Below are 22,875 nucleotides of genomic sequence, written 5' to 3'. Positions count from 1 at the left end.
GACCCTTTAAACTAAATAATAATTAGTACACACATACCTGAATGGATAATGCCTTTGCTTTTAATACAGAGTAGAACTCCTCAGTGAGATACATTTCAAGTGTTAGGTCAGTCAGGTTTGGCATAGAACACAGTGCTTCTGCTAGGTGATGTGATGAGGCAGGTGAGGGATACTGGGAATCATGAACCTTGAGAGTCTGGACCTGCATTATTTGTGAATATCGTTACGCAGCACGTCTATACATGCATATGTTTTATTTACTAATTTCTGACTGTATTCTTACATTTCACACCAATTCAAATAATTTCATAATTGTATTCATAATCAAATGCTAAAAAAAAACTAATAGATTTTATTTTCAAATCTAATTCTTGTCAAGTGACAAAAAGAACACACTAAAGTTTCTATAGAGAGGATGATTTAGAAAGAGTGAATTAAAAAAAAATCTATACAGAGTCAAAAAAAAGTTTACACCTAGAAAATTGCTAATTATTAAAACAATAATCGATGAACATTAAACTGTTATATGTCTTATGAAAGAGTGTGTTATCCCAAATCATTTGGTACCATTTTTGTGTGGTATTTGTTCACGCTTGGATGAACAGGAGACATTCTTTGCGAGAGTGCAAAAATCGAATTGTGCCAAAGTTACCTATGTAATGTTTGAATAAAACAATTGGGATTTGGGTATTAATTCGGTCTTTGCATATCCAAATAACACCCCTAACAAAATTAATCATGTCACACATATCAACGAACATTTGTGCGGGTGTGTGTGGGTGTGTGTGACTTTGCCCTTTACAAAAAAACATATGCAATTTAATGCATTTCATTTGATACATTCAATCCATTCTCTCACTCTGCTAATCCCAACATAATACATACTGAAGGCATCACTTTGGCGCAAGTTGATTTTTGCACTCTCGCAAACAATGCCACGTGTTCATCCAAGCGTGAACACATACCACACAAAAAAAGGTACCAAATGAATTAGGATAAAACACTCTTTCATAAGATGTATAATAATTTACTGTTCATAGATGATTTTTAAAATAATTAGCCATTTTCTAGGTGTAAACTTTTTTTTTACTCACACGGTATAGGGCTTTATAGGGCTTCCAACCTGTTAGTCTTGATAAATCCTACTCCTACAAACACTGAAATTAATGATTCCCATAAATATACATTTGCCATTAATGTATTTAAGATAGTCATCACTCTGGATTTCGTGAGCACAAGGCCCCCTATAAAGTCAGGAGGTTTGTTGCTACGGTTTAGTTTTGTAAATTCAAGCCTTTATTAAAATTGGCTCTTAATAAATTATATGAATTATTTTTACTATCAATCAAATTTGAAAAAGGTTGGATAGTATTGATTATCATCATGAACAGCTTCGACGACATCTTTGAGCGAATTTCCGGTGATTCTTCCCACCTCGCTCAGTACAAACAAAAAAATGTAAATCTTATACACACTTGAAGTTCAACTGAATCAATGACTATTCCTTATAGGTATTACAAAGTTTTGATACGGGGTCATGAATTTGGTTTCAAATGAACATATTGGAAACATATGCGATCCTACAATATTCAGTGATCGTTGTCGCGGTTAAAATTGAGTCTAAAGTGATGAAATTGTAAATAATGAACTCTTTTTGCTGTAAAGTTCCCTCTCAAGGTCAAGTTATTAATTTAGCTACAAAACAATGCTTCTTGAGTAAAATTGACAGATTGGCTATTCCCGTTTGGAAATTATATATCAAAACTACATATTCTGCAATTTTCATGGTCGCAGCTACCATTGTATGGCCGTAGTCGCTATATGAAGATTATCAAAATTTACCGGGAGCACCGGTCAATTTTTATATTCCATTTTTCTTGAAAACAGAAGTGTTTTAGGGGCTAGATTTTCTAGTGCTTATAAAACATCCAAATATTTCAAAATTGTAAAGAATCTTTATCCAGCCAATTTTCGAAAATTCCCAAAACTTTGTATTACCTTTAATATTCAGTGAATGGCCTTTAGAAAATATAAGTGTGTTTGGAATTTTTAAAAAAAATTCATATACATCCACATCATATTATCAACACTACTCATTTTTTTTGTTGCTTCAATGACCTTTCAAAATTACATATACATAAGTATAAACATACCTGTATGGATGACGCCTTTGCTTTCAATCCAGAGTAAAACTCCTCAGTGAAATTCCTTCCAAGTGTTAGGTCAGTCAGGTTTGGCATATAACACACTGCTTCTAATAGGTGATGTTTGGCTTGTGTGTGAAACCGGATATGATCATCAAGCATGAGAGTCTGGACCTGCAATGTTTGTAAATATGATGAGGCAGCACGTTTATACATGCATGTTTTATTTAAGAATTTCTAACTGTATTCTTACATTTTACACAAATTCTTTATGCATAAACATATGCATTTTTTTTTTTACTTATTTCTCACTGTATTTTTATATTTCACACAAATTACATAGTTGCATTCACGATGACATTCTAAATACCGGTAGGAAAATGAATCGATTATATTGAGAAAGAAACTTCAGTGTGTTCTTTATTGAGAAAAAGAAGACACTAAAGTTTCTATGGAGAGGATGATTTAAATGATTTTTTTAATTGTTTTTGTTGCTTTATTTCATATATTAAACTATAATTCAACTATTTTGACCCCAAAATAAACACCTAAACTATTAACAGACCAACTAACCAATGTTTTATCTCTATTTTGGAAAAATCATATTTCTATATGTATTGTACACAAATCGAGAAAATGAGCGATTTTTGTGCTGACATGCGAAGACAAAAGGTCATGTGACTTTGTAACGGTAGCTCTGATTTTTCATAAAAATTTGTTTCAAAAGATGCGCAAGACTCGAAAGAATATAGTCACCAAGCAGCGGTGCATCATCCTTACACGTTCCCGAATAGTTTGAAAAATCTTGGAGGGGGCCATAATGCCCGCCCCCCCCCCTATCAAACTTTGAAAAGGTTGGACGTTGATTATTGATGAAAACAATGTAAATCTTACACACACTTTAATTGTAACTGAATCAGCACAAGTGTAGTTTACTTTCATTCCATATTTCATGACTATTCCTTAATATTCAGTGAATGGCCTTTACAAAAAAGTTGTGTTGGAATAAAAAACACTCATATACATGTGCATCATATTATCAACAACACTCTTTTTCTTCTTCAATGGCCCTTTCAATAACATACATGTATATGCATGAGTACACACATACCTGTATGGATGATGCCTTTGCTTTCAATATGGAGTAGAACTCCTCTGTGAGATTCCTTCCAAGTGTTAGGTCAGTCAGGTTTGGCATGGAACACAGTGCTTCTACTAGATGATGTGATGAGGCTTGTGTGGTACACATGAGATCATCAAGCCTGAGAGTCTGGACCTGCATTGTTTGTGAATATAGTTCAACAGCACGTCTATACATGCATACAAGTATGTTTTATTAATTAATTACTGACTGTATTCTTACACTTCACACAAATTCCATTAATCAAATAACTGTATTCATAATCACGTTCTCAACAAAAATGAATCAATAGATTTTATTTTCATATCTAATTCTTGTCTATTGAGAAAAGAAGACACTAAAGTTTTTATCAAATTAAAACCTTTATCAAAATTGGCTTTTTAAAAACTATGACATATTTTTCCTATCAATCAAACTTGGAAAGGTTGGATATTAATTACTGATCAAAACAATGTAAATCTTATACACATTAAAATTTCAAATGAATATTCACATGCATAGTTTGGCATGAAAAGAAAATTACAAATTATAAATACAAAATAACCAACAGGCCATGACCTTAAGAAGCAACTTGTGCTTGGTAAATGAGGTACCTATCAAGGTAAACACAATATTAAATTAATTGCAAATGAATAAAACAAGGTATGTATATTTAGAAGGGGAACAAGACCGACCATTTAAAACAGCAGGTATCAACCATGTATATGCAGTATGCACACACCCAAAGTCACACACAAACATACAAGAGCAATACAAGAAAGGGAAGAGGTGGGAATGAGTAAGAGAAGAAAGGGGAAAGGTGACACTTAGACAGAGAGGAAGGGACTATTCAGTCAAGGATGACATCATTTTAAAAATGTAATGTTTGAATGAAATCTAATACAGGAAAGTGTAGCTTGCTTTCATTCCATGTTTCATGACTATTCCAACATACCAAGCGAATGACAAGTAACTTTTAAAAAAATTAACAAATAACAAATCATTACTGCTCTTTCTTTCTATCAATGGCCCTCTCCATGAAATCTACATTAGGACACACATGTACCTTTATGGATGATGCCTTTGCTTTCAATGTAGAGTAGAACTCCTCATTGACACTATGAGCTGCAAGAATAAATATTATGATCTTGCCAAAGTCTTAAATTCTGGCGAAATACCTATTTTGAGTATACTTTTAATCTTCGATAAATGGTATTATTTTGATCTTGTGGTCTTCTTTAAATAAGATCATTAAAATACTAGTTTCAGGCTGTTCGTATACTGCTAGATGACGAGGGTCATGAGCCTTATTTTAGTCCGACAGTTTTATTACAGTAATAATTCAAAGCACTACGATTTGGAATGATCTTAATTCAACTCATTATGACTCGGGGGGGGGGGCGTTGACTGGATAGTGTATTTATACCCAATGTACCATTTTGTGATTTCCCTCTCTCTCTCTTTTTAACGAATAGTTAAACAAAAAACTTGAAATCTTTAATAGTAAATGTACTAAGTACTAATAATACATATCAATTAGAGCTTGCTTCCATAAATAAGGTTGTTTAGAAATACTTTAGTGCATATCCCTATGTAATGTGTCTAATTACGGGTCTGGGCAAACAACTATGCCTCAAAATGTAGGATAGGCAATACAGTTTTTAAATCAAATTAAAGCGAGCACACGCGTTGGGTTCCAATGTCCTCACAGCGCATGTCCAAGCAGTGACCATACCCAATGACCCTGACTTGATTTGGTGCGCGCGCGATTCTAAAGGACTTCTCGCCCACTAATGCACTTTGGTCCAACCTGTTTGTAAACTGGGCAGAGAGTGAGACTGGAGTCTAAAGTCTAATAAAATGTTTATTGTTTGCATATTCATATAGTCCCGGACTTATCTAGGGAAAAAAAACAAGCCTCTTTCACCAACCTCTGAAACAGAAAAATGCCTATATCTTTAAAAATGCCTTACAGATTTGAATGAAAATTTATTTGGAGAATAATATTATCATTTTGTATGTGCTGTCAAAAAAAAGAAGGGAGATACGCGAAGGTGAATTTTGGACGAATTTTGCTTTGACAATCAGCCATGCATGAAGTCTTTCGTCTGTCTGATCTTCAACGAAACAGAGTTAAGTCTTTTGTCAATTCCGTTTGTTGCTACGGCAGGCAGCCAGTGGAAACGAATTCGTTTAATGAAATTATGGAAATGCATCACTTTAAACAAACAAAACTTTCCTATTCCTTGCTCATTTTCCTGATTGAGGTGTCATACGAAAGGGCAAAAACTGAACTTTCTAGAAATGTGATTTTCTCTTTGAAGTTCAGATCACATCATCATCCTAAATATAATTATAACAAATAAGTTTTTATGCAACCCATGTATGAAACAAATCTATTCCATCATCAATAACTAAGAAAATTTATGTGTTCCACTGATGACAACATCAAAAATTTATAACTTTTGTAACTTTAATCGGAAATTGCTCAAACTTTCACTAATTTTTTCCTCCAATTTTTTTACTCTTATTAAAACCAACTTAATATCAGGGTGGACTTCCCCTTTAAGTATGTTGTGATCTTCCTACATGTGGGTTTCTGTTAGAGTATACAAGTTGTAGAAGCAAACAACTGTTACATGGTGCTCCCCGCCCACCCTCTAGGTTTCCACTGTTAGTATGCACACTTAAAGGCTTTTGTTAACACTGCTACCGCCTTAAAGAAAAGACCATTAATATATCCTTCTTTCAAAGAACCGGCACATATGAGACATTTATAGGAATTAAAGAAAAATAAAGTGTAAATTAGAAAAGGGAAGAGATGGTAATGGAATGAAATTAAATTAAACACTCCTACATACATCATAATTGTGAGTGAACTGCTCACCTTTGATTCTTTTCCTTTCCTTGCAAGTGTTGCAAACAAAAAATGATGGAAATTATCTTCAAGAGAAACAATCTTCAAGAATGGCATGGAGCATATCATCTCTGCCACATCAAGTGACGTGGTAGGTCCACATTCTCTCTGAATACAGAGTTCAACCTGGATAAAATGACAAAGTGATTACTGATGGGATGCAGTATATAGACGTTCACTTGATGTTAGGCATACATGTGTAACCTACAGGAGCGGTTGCCGTAGATGTGCTGCTACAACTACAGAGAGTAAGAGGGAAAATAAAATAAATTAAAGGGTAAAGACTAAAGATTTATTGCCAAGGCATTTCATATCAAATTCCTATTTTTGCGACAGTTGGAATATCTCATCTTAGTTTACCATGTACTAAACAGAGAATCCTTAACCCTTTCTAGCCCGGGCTATTTTGAAACTTCATAACCCCGGGGGGGGGGGGGCTTCTGAGGCCCCTCCCCCTATCCCCCTATGATCTTGGTCGATTGCCGCGAAAATTTGCATGCATGTCAAGTGAAGTGTATAGATTATATTTGCATATTTATGGTAATTTATGCAAATAAGGTAATACAATTGACAATTTTACCCATAAATTATATATTCTTCATATTTAAATATTAGTTTTCACAACATATATTCTTTAGACCATTTGAAATATTGGGATTTTTTAATTGGAAGAGCCAGGCTATTCCTTATGTTAGATTATCTGTTGTTTTGATAATTTCTTATGTATTTCATTGTTTGTTTTTGTTTGTTTTATTTCATTTCTAATTATAATTCAACTATTTGAACAAACAAAAAAAGCCTTAACTATAAACAAGACCAAATTATCAATGTTTTATCTCTTTTTTGGTAAAAATGAGATTTCCATATAGTTTGTACACAAATCACGAAAATGACAAAATTTCGAGCTGACATGTAAAGACAAAAGGTCACGTGACTTTGTAATGGTAGGTCTAATTATTGAAAAATCTATTTCAAAAGATGCGCAGGACTCGAAAGAAAAGAGTCAAAAATTTTCAGCACAAGATTCTTTTGCATTAAAAAATTATCGCGAAAAATGTTGAGGGAGGATTCTATAGCCCCCCCCCCCCCCCCCCCCCCCCCCGGGGAAGATAGGGTTAAAGGGCAATCCATGCAACTCTTGTAACAAGTTGATTTATATGAAAGCAGAAAAATAACAGAAACACAATGGCAAAATTTTGAAATTAATTGTAACAATAGTAAGGAAGTTATGAATGTTTGAAATATTTGGTCAGTGGATTGTGACGGATGACTTGGATAACTCTCTCATTTGCGGCCGTGTACAAAAATATTACATATTTCTGTTTTTCTCTTAAATTCCTTCTACCTTGGGGCACTACTCAAAATATATTTAAGATAGTATTATCATAGGCCCTTTGAAAGGAATAGACCCTCATGAGCCATGGTTTTTAGAAAATTAAAGCTAAGTCATTTTATATGTTCGAACAGATGGAAAAGTAGTCCGGCAATACATCGCATTGACATTACCACTTCAGCCAGTTTGAAATGCCTATACATGTACATGTATTGAAAATAGTATTGAAAAATGAGAGTATAAGTCTACTCTTATACCCCTTTCAAACTGGCCTAATTTTCATCGGATGCATCTGGACGCATCCGATGAAACAGCCAGTATGAATGCTATAAAGGAGAAAAAGCTGATAAAATAGCCGATGAGAAGAAGAGAAATAGGCGATTAAATTCTCCTGCACAAGAGCAGGAAAATGTTCATTCTATCGGATTTGGTGTGACACCGATGAAACAGCCACTGTGAATACGGTCGGGAGAAAACACTGATTGAAAAACCGATTAAAAAGGTCGCAGTGTACGCGGGCTTTATCGCAACCAGCTGTGTTTGTTGACTTATGGTTAAGCATGCTGCATGCTAGCTAGATGAAGCGAGGCCTTAATAATTACGCAATAATTCTTCACTTCTGGCAAGGGCTCGCCACAGCGAGTGAATTTCACCCGCAGTATGAAAGCGACAGCAGGGAAAACTGCGGTTTCACCTTTGTTTACATAAGGAAAATTTAATCGGTATTTCCATCGGTGTGACTCAGGTAGAATCCAGTTTGAAAGCAGTATAAGAACACTAAAACAGGTTTCAAATGAGATTATTTAAGCTCACACCATCTGGTGCCTGATACCTTAATCATTTATTAATGTTAATATGAACACGATCGCTAAATTAAAAAGGTGGATGCAGAACAAAACTCTAGGCTCGCAAAGGAGAAAAGAAGTAAAATGTTGATACCCGCTGCATGAGCACACACATGTATTCAGTCTTACCAAGGGAGAGAGAAGCAGAAGATAGGATGAATTGATCTACAATAATCATGTACATTTGTACATATCGTCGGCCGGCTGGCAGAAGGACGTTAGCATGCGAGCGACTCAAAAACTACCTTTTGAATTATTTGCATTTAAAGATTTGTTTTTAATATTTAAACTGCTTTCTGTCTCGAAAATTGGTTTAAACCTTTAAAGACTAATAGAAATGTAATAGTAAAACACGGCCACAATTTTTTCAGGGAAATAAGTCAGTTTTATAAAAGTTTGAGGCGAATATAAAGTGCTAACGCCCTTCTGCTTAATGCTTCATTTTTTACCTTATATTCGAGCTAACGCCCTTCTGCCAGCCAGGCGACGATATGTATGTTTTAATAAGAGTTGCAATATCAATAACACCAATATTACACAGGGCCAAGAATATCAAACATTTAAACATTTATAAACCAAGAATTGGGATTTCACTTTATAGGCAAGAGATATTTTTTGGAAGGGATATGATAATGTGCAAACTATTAATAAAGTTCCCTTTCCCAAATGTTATCTCATCTAAAAAGGTTTAGACTATAGATGCACTATGTATATATATGCACGTGCCAGTACATAGCTTCAATGTAATTGCATTGATGTCCTTGTCAATGCCTCGTAAATTTGCGCATTCTGAATTTTCTTTCTTATTCCTCTTCCACCCAAGTCACGTTTGTTTTGCACGCAGTGCTCGATATTCCTAATTTGGTCCCTTCTCTATCCTAATTCCTTTCAGATTTCGATTTTGTAAGCAGATTCTTTACCATCCCATTGTGTGCACTGAACTAACTGTTCACCTTACCATTGACCGTCTTTGCGAAAAATTGCTCTAAAAAACCATACTTTTCAGGAAAATTCCTAAATAACTTCAACATGTGCTCAATTTCCAAACTTTATACCTAGGTGGCTAGGTCTATGAAATGTGGCAGACATGTTTATCAACTTACTTGACAAATGCCTGCCAAGTTTGGTAAAATTTCATGACGTTGATCATCACAAGGTTATTGTAAAAAATGCTGAATTTGCTATGCATCACATTACAATGCGTGATATGCTTGTAGTACATTAGCATGGATGACAATGGGGTCAAAATGACCGCAATGAAATGCTCTTTGAAATGATACTATACACAGTATATGTTCACTCAAAACAAATTTTGACGCCATTTAATTCCGGCATTACAATGTATCAAACTACATGCATCACGAACATGTTCAAGTATGTTGGCATGCAAGGCCATATAGGCCACAGTATATATGGAAAACCATATATATGCTTAACGACGTCTAGTTGCTGCATGTCATGTATATACTAATTGCTTAATTTATCTGCCCAAAGAAATAGAAATACAGGCATCAATGCACGATATCGTTGTATGATTGCAGTTCTAGTTTCCAAATTATTACTGTTCAAACCTCATTGAATTGGTTTATTTAAAAACAGCAATACAGAAGTAAAATTCATACAATGATAGTAGTTACATATTAACAAGAAGAGAAATTATTGGTTGGTAAAAGGGGCCAGATAATAGCACATGTGATAGTCGAGAGGAAGCCTTTCATAATTATACTGTTGTCCTGTAAAGAAATAGCAAAAGATGTAAAAGTAAGAACTTGTACACAAATGGATGAACCAATGTTGTTTTAATATTAATTAAGCTTACCACATGTGGTTCAATGAATGCATAACCAGCTACAGTGTGTGCCCTCATGCCTCTGGATATGATCAGCGTCGTTGCCTGTGTTGAAACCCTGTCCCTCACCAAATCTGCTACATCTGGGTTCTGACTCTCAAAGGCTACATCAACAATGAAATGTATCTGTTTGTCTGAAGCCCCACTATTCATGTCTATTCCCTGTAGCATAGACATCATTACATGGGTTGCAATACTTTTGTTCTGTGACACAGTGAAGTACAGGAGATACCTAAACTCCTCCTTACTAGGCAGCACTACTTGCTCAATCAGTTTGTTGAATTCAGTGCGATCTGATTCATACAGGAAAGCAAGATGGATTCCGGCCATGTACTCCTGAAACAGTTTGTGAGGGAAGAAGACTGGCAATTGCACATGAGAATTCCTCTCATGTGCATCTATGTCAGCTGTAATTCTCTCCTCCTGAGACAAAATCCCGACCCGACAGGCAATGTCCTTGGATTCTAGGCATATTTGGAAATCATCTTCACTGAAAATCAAAGTATTTTCTAGCAGACCAGTGAGAGCCTGTTTGGCAATTGGTCCAAGGAGCTCATCAATTTGTTTCAGATAGGCAAGAAGTGAGGGGCTGCCTATTTTCTTCACCTCTTTCTGAGCATAATGTTCTTTTAGAAAGGCAATCATTTCTTTGAATATTTGAGAAAAAGTTTTCAGTGATTTCATTTCCTTTAGTTTTTGCTGATCAAGTTCTTTCCACATAAGACACAACATGGCTACATATATAGGATAGTGGGCCATGTTTTCAGATATGACATCATTATCATTGGTGAACTGGATAAGCTGATTTGCTTTATCACTATTCTTTGGGAAGTATTTGTGAATGTATACTGACAAATTCTCTCTGCTGAAACCATTAACATGAATGAACGAGTAGGGCTTAATTAGATCACCATCTCTTCTAATATCTACTGCTCTCCATGGGCGAGTGGTCACCAAGACTGGGCAAGAGGCAAGTTGATCTGAACAAAGGATATCTACAAGTCCAATATCACCTGTCCCAGATGAGCTTCCACATGCCTCTGAGGAGATGACACTTGGCTGTGATTGGTGAGATTTTGTCTTCATGATTTCTCCACGCACTTCGTCTAGTCCATCGAATGCGATGAATACCTTGTCAGGATTTGTCCGGATGTAATCAGTAATCTGAGAAACCGTTGCTTGATTGTTTTGGGCCAGATAAGACTTTGCAATCTCACCAATATTGTGTTGCTTAAATTCACGTAGAGGAACAACCAAGACCCACACAAAGTGACTGTAATGCCTCCCTTCAATCCAATCCCAGGCTATCTTAGCACAAAATGTAGTTTTTCCAGCCCCTGCCTCTCCCTGAACCATGATCCTCTTGGGGAACTCTCCATTGACTTTGAGATCAATAAAATTGTCATAATCTATTGTTTGCTTGCTGGTTCCATCCTCTTCTAACAATACAAGACTTGTGTATAGTTTTTCAAAACCCACATGAGAAGAAGGCTTGAGAGGATCAGCTCTGATCTTACATAGAGTTGACCTGTACTTAAACCTGAAATCCCTTGCACATTCCTCAACCAGTTCAGGAGAAAGTGGTTTGGTCAGAGATTCAGCTGAAGGAGGTTTGGTCTGTGATTCTGGCATTCTTGATGGCCCTCCTAAAAAATACATAAAAACAAAAAGCCTTTATATATATATATATATATATATATATACATGTACATACATTTAGATATTGATTGATCTTTACAACCTTTGAACTTTGACCTGACAATCCAACATCTGATCACTTGTGTCCCTATAGTGAAGCATACTATAAGTAGTTTTTAATTTTAAAAATCAGATAAAATAGCTTAAGTAGTTATTTATATGGTGATAATTGTTTCATTTTGCTGACCTTTGACCTTCTTAACCCAAAATATAATCAGTTTGTCTCAATATGGTGATGCTTTCCAACACCAAATTTGAAATTTATGGCTCAAACCTTTCTTGAGACATTGCAATAATGGGGCTAAAACCCTAAAAATTAATTTAATTTGACCCCATGGCCCTTGGCCTGACCTACTTATCCCAAAATCTAACCTCTTCATCTCACTTTGGTGATGCAGAAAACACAAAGTATGGAGTTCATACCTCAAATGGTTCTTGACATATCATGAGGCTAAATCTGTAATTTCAAAAATTTACCTCTATGACCCACTTACAACCAAATTTTATCAAGATTACCTTCCTATGGTGGTACATGTACATACTATCAACAAGTTTGAAGTTCATTTCTTGAGATATCGCAATAAGAAAAACGCAGGATGGATCTTTACAACCCCGAAACTTACTACATATAACTCCAGCACCACCTTCAGAGGGCGGTTGCATAATTAATACAGTTATCATTAGTTCTCATAATGGAATGACGCAAAAGAATATGATTTGTTTGTAGAACGTGTGCATGTAAAGAAAGCTGACATACATTGAATTCTGCTGTCACTCAAAGTACTTGTACTATATATTTAGGGACACTGATTTTCCGCGATCACGGAAAACGGACGGAATTCACGGAATTGACCATTTGAAACGGAAAATGCAATTTCGAACGGAAAATCGCGGAAAACCCCTTTTACCCCAAAACTTTTCATTTTTTAAGAAGAAAATCGTAAAACTTACACTATTTTTGTGACTCGTTATGCATTTAAAAATATTGGGCCTCAAATCATGGTTAATAATTCCGAATATTTAGCGATATTCGTCAGATTCTTAGGAGACCGGGCGCTGCCATTTTGTTTCGCTGGACCGAAAGGGATCATGACGTAAAACACGGTACAAATAGCAACGAAACGATCCAATTATGCCAGCTAGGCACCTAGTATTACCTAAATGTAATACTAGGCACACACACGCCAGTAGCGGGCGCTACGTGCGGCGAGATTGTACACACGCAGTTGTACAGTTCGAAAAAGGGGCTGGCATGTGCGCCTAAAATCGATCGATCGCGGACATGACAGCCAAGACTGAAAATGTTTTCGTTGACGTCGGTTCTACTCAGCATTTTCGTCCAGAATATGTCGTGTTCTGATACATTCAGCTGACTTTAGTCTGCTAGTCTAAGTTCGAATTTGAAGTTGGTAAATCTAAACATTTGATAATTTTTCGTAGGTCTAGCCTAGACTCTAGGGCCCGTAGGGGTCTATATTTTCACTAGTATTTTGCATCAAGTTTATCCAGTCCCGTCCGTATGTTTTTGAGTGGTTATCAGTGGCTTGTCAAAGGTGGCGGCTTTAATAGAACTTTTGTGCCCTACAAGTTCATGTTTAAATAAAAATCTTATGTAAACGGAATTTTAGTTTTTTCATGTGTACAAAGTCTGTGGCAAAACGGAATTCCCATTTTTCAGCCCATCTGAAACGGAATTCAAGATTTTCTGAAACGGAAAAGGCCATTTTTTGAAACGGAAAATCAGTGTCCCTATATATTGGTGTCCAGAAATATCTAGGATTAACAAAGTTGAATTGTACCCCATTCACAGTGGTTTTGAAATTTTTAGCGGCGTTGTAGCGGAGCGGCCACACCGCCATAACACCGCTACAAATGCATTCACAGTAGAAAAGTTATCCCGCTGCAGCAGCGGGATAAATATCATGTACCCATTCACGCTGCAGCGGGTGATTTTTATTACCTCCGTAACAAACACGTGTATGCATGGCTCATGACCCGCGAGTGACCCCGATATGACCGGAAATACTTCAGCGCGGGGTTTTCGATTGCTTGAAATTGCGCGCGCTAGCTGTACTTTACACACTCTTCCTCATGTAGCTAGCTCGATCATATTACTTTTTAAAAAACTAGCATTTTTATTGCTTCCAGTCAGAATATTTTAATTTTTTGAAGTGTGAAATATTTTTATTTGGATAATTATAATATCTACATAATAATAAAATCAATTTGAATCCACTGGTTACTTTATTTCTATTTCACTTTATGTTCCCCATTGCTGGAGAAAAGAGGTCAGTGATAGGTAAGTAAACAAATCACACGTGTTTGTCGCGGTGTTATAGCGGAGAGCCTTCACACTGAGTAAACACCGCGACAGCAGCGGGACTGTCCCGCTGCTGTAGCTAGGCGAACCTAGCGATAGTTTGTCGCGGCGTTATCGCGAGGCGGTGTTATCCCGCGATAGTTTATAACGGGTCCGAGCCTTCACACTGAAGACAACACCGGGACAGTCCCGCTGCTGTCGCGGTGTTTGAGGCCACTGTGAATGGGGTATAAGTAAATTATAACAAGTCAACGCAAAGCGTAGCATCCCCTCACAGGGTACAAACAGCCTATATACTAGGCCTGAGTCATGTCGGGATTTTCATAAACCGGGTCCCGACGGCCTTGTACCGATCGGGACCCGGTGTCCCGAAATCAGCTCGCAGGATTTGTCACTTGCCTCTATAAAAAGCGCATATCATCAGTTTGTCCCTTAAAAGTGACCTTTTTTATCAATCAAATTAATAAACACATGCATACCTCGGCTCAGATCGGTATATTATTCCATTTGACATTATTTTCATCCATGATTGGCGATGTTTAGTGCCATTTTCGTGCCTCTAAAAGTAAAAAAACTGGGGCAGAAATGAAAAGACAACACTCGAGCCGCCATTTTGATTTATGCAGGTTGAATAAATCTGGTAAAAAAATATGAATGTTATAATAATAAAACGGCTTTCTAAAAATTTCTTCTGTACAATATACCGATCATATAATATTTTAAAGACAAAATAAATATATATCTCTTATTTTAAACATCGCATGCTTTTTTTTTTAAAGCTGAAAATTACTTGGTAATCAAGAGTTTCGATACGGATAGCCGTTGCAAGGCAAGTTCAGACTAGTCTCAGAAAAATGCGCAGTGCTCCTCGTAAATAGCTGTAATGCGTGCCAGAACGAACCCAAACAAAGACGTGATCGTAACGAGAAAAAAATCATTAAAAACTACGAGAGCACAATTGGAAAGACAACTACTGCTCAAAATTACCATAATCAGATAGATAACTTGGACAAAGAATTCAATAATCGCCCAAGAAATGTCACAGAAATTGTGATAATCGAGGAGTAACTGGGTACATTTTTATCGCAAGGAGCCTGCTGCAAATACTCGAATCCTTTGTTATACTGCTTTTTACCGTAGAGGACGGTATTTGCCTCGTATAGCCTCGTGTTCAATTTAAACACGTGTAATTCAGATATTGCAGCAGGCCCTTCCGATAATGATTGTACCTATAGTAACTCCTTAAATATCACTATTTATGTGTCTTTTCTTGGACAACTATTGTTTTCTTCCTCCAAGTTATGTATCTGCTTACGATAATTTTGAGTAGTTGTCTTTCCAATTGTGCTCTCGTAGTTTTTAATGATTTTTTCTCGTTACGATCACGTCTTTGTTTGGGTTCGTTCTGGCACGCATTACAGCTAACGAGGAGCACTGCGCATTTTTCCGAGACTAGTCTAAACTTGCCTTGCAACATATCGAAACTTCTTGTGATTACCAAGTAATTTTCAGCTTTTAAAAGAAGCATGCGGTGTTCAAAATCAAAGAAAAAATATATATTTTTGTCTTTTAAAAATTATTCGATCGGTACGTTATAAAGAAGTACTTTTTAGAAAGCCGTTTTATTATTCAAACATTAATGTTTCTTTCAACCTGATTTATTAATCCTGCCGAGAGACCCGGCCAGTACAGTAGCTAGCTAGCAGCTGGCAACAACAACCCCATGGGCCGGGCGAACTGCCTTGCAACCCATATTTGTATCACTTATCAGCAGTTCGGATTGATTCAGGATGAGCTAGAATATGATTATGGTAACCATTACATACTTAAGTTTTAAGGTGGATTGATTTTAGTGGTGTGCAAAACTGCAATTTCTTTCATATTTCGTTATTTTTTTCGGAGCGTCGGTTCTCAAAAAACGAAACCGGGACCCGACGGCAACGGTCGGGTCCCGGTGTGATCGACCGTACCGACTCAAGCCTACTATATACGTCAGAACAAATTACCTCCAGTGGACTATACTATATATATTACTAGGCAAGGAAGTTAACCACATTTTCACATATATAATTAGGTGTTTTTGCATATTTAATGAGCTATGACCTTTCATCTTTGACCTATATGCTAACAAATCGAACTTAGGCTGTACATGTATTTTGATACCATGTACCTTCATATTAAATTTCATTAAAATTTGTCAAACATTACTCAAGTTATCGAATGGAAACCAGATTCACATATTTAATAAGCTATGACCTTTGACCTACCTACTCCGAAATCGAACTTAGGCTGTGTTTTGATACCATGATCCTTCATATCAAATTTCATTAAAATCCGTCAAACAATACTAAAGTTATGGATCAGAAACCAGATTCGCATATTTAATGAGCTATGACCTTTGACCTACATACTCCGAAATCGAACTTAGGCTGTATTTTGATATTACGTACCTTTATATCAAATTTCATTAAAATCCGTCAAACATTACTGAAGTTATCGATCGGAAACCAAATTTGTTACGAACGGACGGACGCACGCATGCACGGAAGGATGGACGGCAGCGTTTCTATATCCCCTCCGACTTCGTCGGCGAGGGGATAATAAGATGCATGGGGCCTGATAAACTGTCACACTTCTGCAAACTGTGGCAAATGTATAAAACACAGAGCACTCACTATCTAAATGGTAAAAACTGACTTCACTTTCATGAATGGTTTTCTACGCTTCTGGTGTAGCATGAATTAGTATCTGTTTACCTGTGCTGTTTGGAATTGGAGGTCCATTGAGTAATCTGTTGGATAGACCACCCAAGTCAATCTCTTGTAGTTTGTCTGCCAACAGCTGTCGTTTGTTTGAGTGTGTAGGTTGCTGCTTGACATTCCATTTCATAAAGACATCCATAAAGGCATTTTTGAAGTTATTCAAATTCTCAATCAGGATTGCCTTTAGCTGAGCATGGGAGAACCCTAGAGATATCCCTACATTGTAGTAGAAAGACGGATCGATTTCCTGGGCCAGCTTCAGGAACTCCATTTCACTGACAGTACTGTAGAATGAATAATAAATCAATTGGGTATAATAGGATATTAGTTAGAGAGCATTCTATTGGCTGACAAGCTATCATGTGACCCTCAACAATTTGTATCATGTGCTTGAGCGTGTGCAAAATAACAACCTGGGGATATCAAAATAATTTTGCCTGTGATAATATTTGAAGAAACATATTGCCCCAAATTGCAGGTGAGGGCGGTATTGTTCTGGCCAAAAGCAGAATGTGGCAATAAAGACAATAATGATGATGGTAATAATTATACCACTAAGAAAAATATTACTACTACTAATATAAATTTAATACTAATAATGACGATGATTTGTATTATTGTCATATCACTACTACTACTACTAATACTACTACTACTACTACTACTACTACTACTGCTACTACTACTACTACAAAAACTATAACTACTACTAGTACTACTATTGTTATTATTATTTTCATTATTATCTTCATCATGATTATTATCTGTATCATGCAGTCTATATGTATATTTTGTAATTGCATAACTTAAAGTGTCACATATTAAGAGAAGGTTGATTTCTTGGAAAGATGAAAAGCAATTGTGAGCTCTTTCATTCAGTTTTAATATGTAAGTGTGGAACAGTATCTAAAACAAAATGTTCCTTGAAAAGATGGCTTTGTGCAAACATGCCCCTTTATTCACAAAATGTTGAGGGGTAATGTTTGTGAAATAAACCCCTCTCATCTACAAATGGTCTGGTCCAATTTACCCAACATTTTGTGTTAACCCTACGGCAAATCTACAAAAGATCACATCCTGAACGTGCATCTTTACATCAACTTTTGTTTTACAAAATGTTGTGTAAGGCAACCAGTGGCGGATCCAGGAGGGGGGCCCCCCCTCCCACCCTGGGGAAAAAAATGTGTAAAAACACGTGATTTTTAGCTTTTTTTTTTGGGGGGGGGTGCAAATTTTCGAGGGCCAAAAAAAAAATGTGCTCACTACCCCCCCCCCCCCCCCCCCCAACTGAGCGACTTTTCCACAGGCGCGATTTTCAAATTTTCAGGAGAAAAAAAAAATTGGGCCCCCTCCCATGAGAAATCCCTGATCCGCGCCTGAAGGCAACCAGGTGACCGGATGCAATGAACCGATCGGATGATTCAAAGTAAGCAAGTATATATATATATATATATGCATACCTTTCTGCAGTGTTAGGACCTGGAATGGTTTCAACGTCACCCGATGTCATCAAGAGGATCAGGAGCAGATAGAGAAGGCAGCATTCATCCATTGTGTAAGATGTCCTTCTCATTCAACAGAAGTGTTGTACTCGGAAAATGCTGATGACATAGGCAACAATACCTGAAACAATATTCAGAAATATCTATATTACGTACATAAAACGGATGGAAAAAAGATCATTGAGAGTTTCAATTCACGAACAGGCTTATAAAAGCATGAGATTTTGGACAAAAAACAACAATTTTGTTATACTTTTGTTACAGTTTCTTTGTTTACATAATATGTATAAACAATTGCCTTAAACAATTTCTTCCAAACGGCGTAGGGCAGGGGGCCAGAGACTACAGGTCCTTAATGGGGGGGGGGGGGTTAATTGTATTTGGTAAACATAGAGATTGTCTTAGAATTGAGGTGCTGAATAAGTGTGTGACTAAAGACCCTTGACTCATGCAAGTCTGTGATGGGAGAGGATGACATGCCCCTTCTCCTTCGACAAGTTCCCTTTTTCCTTTGCAATAAGTGTCCTTTTTCCATTCTCATAAGTGCCTTTTCAGGTACGAGAAGTGCCTCTTTTCACTTTTGATTAGTGCCCCCTTCACCTCTGATAATTGCCCTATACAGATCTGAGAGGTGCCTCCTTTACTTTGACAAGTGCCCCTTTTCCTTTGTAATATTTACCCCCATTTTAACTCGGATAAGCGCACCTTATATTTTCACGTGTGCCCCTTTTCCTTTCTAATAAATGCCCCTTTTCTTAATGATCAGTGCCCCATTAAAAAGAGCCCCTTCCCCTTCTCATAAGTGCCCCTTCTCTGGTAAATGACACTTTTCTTTCAACTAATACCCCTTTTTCTTTCTAATAAGTGCCCCATTTCCTAATAATAAGTGCCCCATTAAAAGAAAGAGCCCCTTCCCCTTCTCATACGGGCCCCTTTTCATGTACGATAAGTTACTCCTTTTCACTTCAGATAAGTGCCTCCTTAACCTTGGATAAATGCCCCTTTAAAATCTGATCGGTGTCCATTTTCTTTCAACTAATGCACATTTTCCTTTATTATAAGAGCCCCTTTTCATTCACATCAGTGCCCCTTTTCATATCTGGTCATTGCCCCTTTTCAGGTGCGATAATTGCTTCTTTTCACCTCTGACAATTTCCCTTTTAACAATGATACGTGCCCCTTTTCCTTTCTACAAAGGGGCCTATCCCCTTTTCATAAATGCCCCTTTTCACCTCCTATAAATGCCCCTATCAAAATCTGATGGGGGCCCCTTTTCCGTTGACAAATGCCCATTTCCTATTCTCATGACTGACTTTTTTCATCCCTGGTGAGTGCGTGTTTTGAGGGTGTAAGAAGTGCCCCATTTTCACCTCTGATAATTACTCTTGGTACTTTGCACATGCTCCTTTTCTAAGTGTCCCCTTTTCCTCTCATCATTAAACACGCCCCAAATTTCAAGCGACTAAGAGCAATTTCTCCCAAAGCTTGCTCGCTGAGCTCGGCCGCTTGCACGCATCTATAGATGATAATGACATACTTATGTTACATATCAAAGGACTTTTCAGTCTTCCGTTATGAGAATGTGCTTATTACCCCATCAGGATCGGGTTTTTCCTCTTTATAAGATCTAATTTTTTGCACTGCGATCTTACAAATATTTCAATTTTTCCTTGCTCGCTTCGCTTGCTCGCAAATAATTTTTCAGACCATCACACTCAACTGCAAAGCATGATGATTAAGCAATGTCTTGTATGGTGTATGAAGTGAAACAGATATTGAAATCATCCTTGATAATGCAATCTAATTTTATAATTTCGCTTTGAGATTTCCCTTTGTAGGTGCCCTTTTTTCTTGGTGCCCCCCCCCCCCCCCCCCCCCACTTCGGAAATCACTTGGCCGCCCCTGATTGGGAGCAGGCCCACCACAAAGAAAATGACTTCATTAGATGTTGACCGAAGGACACTAAAAATCACTTTTAAAGTATGTTGCCGGCGCTTGTCTAAAGCTTTGAGGGTTCAACATCTGACATGTTAATCAATATCAAAAGTTCTTTGACCGAAGTTGGATTCCATAGTTTTAGGGTCTACCTGTTGCCAATGGGAAGGATTTTAGTGACCAACCCACCGCGCCCTCTGGAACATGTCATAGTCGGTCATGTTCTTCTGCTACAACAATTATTGGATTCAAACCTGTCAAAATCTGCAAGATCATCAAGATGGTGAAAGACCCAAGATCCGTGATTATAGGTAGGCCTACGTTTTGGAATGTATAATTGTATTCTTTTTTATATCTTTTATATGTCATTAAATTAATAATTCTTTTGGTTAAAATTCTACTATGTTTAGATCTAGCAAAAAAACTGACTTGGACGATGCACAAATCGTAAGTGTAGAAGCCTTACGCCGGTATTGGCCTCCCTTCATTGAGAAGTGCGTAATTAAGATTTTTGCCTTTGGTATTGGCCTCCCTATTAGCCTACTATTAGTAGCATAGGCGCCGGAAGTGGGGGGGGGGGGCAAAACGCATTTTTGCTCCTTCACTGCTTTTTTTTTGGGGCCCCCCCCCCCCCCTCCAAAAAAAAAATCAGTCAAGGAGTAAAGATGGTTTGTATAATATAACCCAAAAGAACATAACAATAATAAAAACCTTAATTAAATCACATATAAAATTCCATTCAAAGAAAAGGAAAGTTAACAGGAATTAAATTTCCTAAACATTGCGCATGCCACATATACACTGTAATTATCAATGAAGGTTTTTATAATAGCGATACGGGCATATCATGGAAATATTGTGAGAGAATGGGAAAGAGCGTGTGTTTTTTGTTTTAGGGGTAAGAAGACATGAGCCCCTGAACGTTGGCGTACTGATTAGGGGGGGGGGGGTTATTTCTTATTCGATACCAGTGATATACAAATGTTGCTGAAATGACATGATTTTCTGCAGTGAAAAACATACACAGGGGCTCGGGCGAAATAGCCCCAAAATGCTAAAAAGATCCTCCGAAAGTCATAAAAGAGCCCAACAAAAGTTTGCATAGAGTTTAAAGCAAAACAAATTAAAGAGTGTTATTTTCATGCAAGCAAGCTTGAGAAGTAATTTTTTTCCCTGATTTTCTGTATTTTTTCTCAATTTTTTTTTGTGTAAGTCATACCTTTTTATGCATTTGTTGGAAAATTAGAAATTCCCCCCAAAATATGGTTATTTAGAAACCTTCATGTCAGGGCCTGCAGAACGGCTGGGCTTGGGGGTTTGAGCCCCCCTCACTTTTTGAAAAAATTATGTTACAGAGAAAAAGAAAGAAAGAGAGAGAAACAAAATAAGTGACCTGCCAATGTCATAAATGAGGTATCAAAATATGCTCATCTGACCGTAATTAAATACCTAAAACCCCTGAGCTTCCGGGGGCTCTGCACCCTGGACCACATCAATGTCCTTAAAGAGGGCCCCTGGATGCTCATCTAACCGTAAGTAAATACCTAAAAACCCGAGCTTCTGGGGGCTCTGCCCCCTGGTGCCCGTTTTACAAAGCCTTTTTTCAAATCTGCTTATAACCAATCAGAAGCAAAGATTTCAGTAGCTTATAACAAAAACTGTTATTTGTCACCGATGACAAATTTTGTGAAATGCCCCCCTGAATTCCCTGCCAATTAGTGACCTGCCAGGGTCACAAATAAGGTACATGTATCTAAATATGCTTATCTGATCAAATGTGATGCCTAAAAACCCTGAACTCTCTACCTGATAATTAATACCCCACTTTGATAAACGTTCCGCTGGGCCTGCATGTAACGTGTAAGATTGGAGGTGATGCAAACATTTTTTTATCATTACGTCACTGCCCCTGGGAAATGAGCCTCCTAGAATGTTTGCCTCCCCCCCCCCCCCCCCTCCCTCCCCCCATCCCAAACTGCTTCCGGTGCGCCTGATTACTAGTATTAACAGATTGATAGTGGCTGTCTAGAGTAGACATGCAGGATACAGATTCTAGCTCTATTAATATAATCATCATTTATACTTAATTAAATTGCTGTTGTGCTTTGATGTACAATACAATGACCATTATGGTATTTGAACTGTGTAATAATTGAATACATATATTTTTGCTTCTCTCGATGCAATACTAATAGTGAATTAAAAAATGCACTGCCCCCGCGCCCACTCCAGCAAAGCACAGAGAGTCAATGCTGATGCGTATTGACGTTTAGCACTACACTACGTGTTAATAGACAGCATTTGGTTACATCGATAGTCAATACACTCATAACACACAGAGGCACACAATCATGCCGATGCGGCTGATCGGCAAGTTTGACAGTGGACTTACGATAATTTGAATTATAAAATTATTCTTTCTAACATCGGAAAGTTAAAAAAAAATGTAT

The 22,875-nt window shown here is 37.2% G+C and overlaps 1 protein-coding gene across 1 annotated transcript in view; it reads right to left on the bottom strand.

Moving 5' to 3' along the window:
• The window catches only part of LOC105445586 (NACHT, LRR and PYD domains-containing protein 12-like), a 32,756-nt gene extending 14,141 nt beyond the window's left edge, over nt 1-18,615 (bottom strand). The window contains exons 1-7 of the mRNA XM_030987839.1: nt 18,449-18,615; nt 16,983-17,272; nt 10,179-11,854; nt 6,152-6,307; nt 3,256-3,420; nt 2,154-2,318; nt 38-202 (exon numbers count right to left, since the gene is read on the bottom strand). Coding sequence (XP_030843699.1) covers nt 38-202; nt 2,154-2,318; nt 3,256-3,420; nt 6,152-6,307; nt 10,179-11,854; nt 16,983-17,272; nt 18,449-18,561 — 2,730 coding nt within the window. The 5' untranslated portion in view covers nt 18,562-18,615. The remainder of the gene's footprint in view (nt 1-37; nt 203-2,153; nt 2,319-3,255; nt 3,421-6,151; nt 6,308-10,178; nt 11,855-16,982; nt 17,273-18,448) is intronic.
• Nucleotides 18,616-22,875: the final 4,260 nt, after the last annotated feature.

This window comes from Strongylocentrotus purpuratus, unplaced genomic scaffold, assembly GCF_000002235.5.
Source record: "Strongylocentrotus purpuratus isolate Spur 01 unplaced genomic scaffold, Spur_5.0 spur5_scaffold_17, whole genome shotgun sequence".
In the NCBI taxonomy this organism is placed as follows: Eukaryota; Metazoa; Echinodermata; class Echinoidea; order Camarodonta; family Strongylocentrotidae; genus Strongylocentrotus; species Strongylocentrotus purpuratus.
This window is presented reverse-complemented; position numbering and strand designations above follow the sequence as displayed.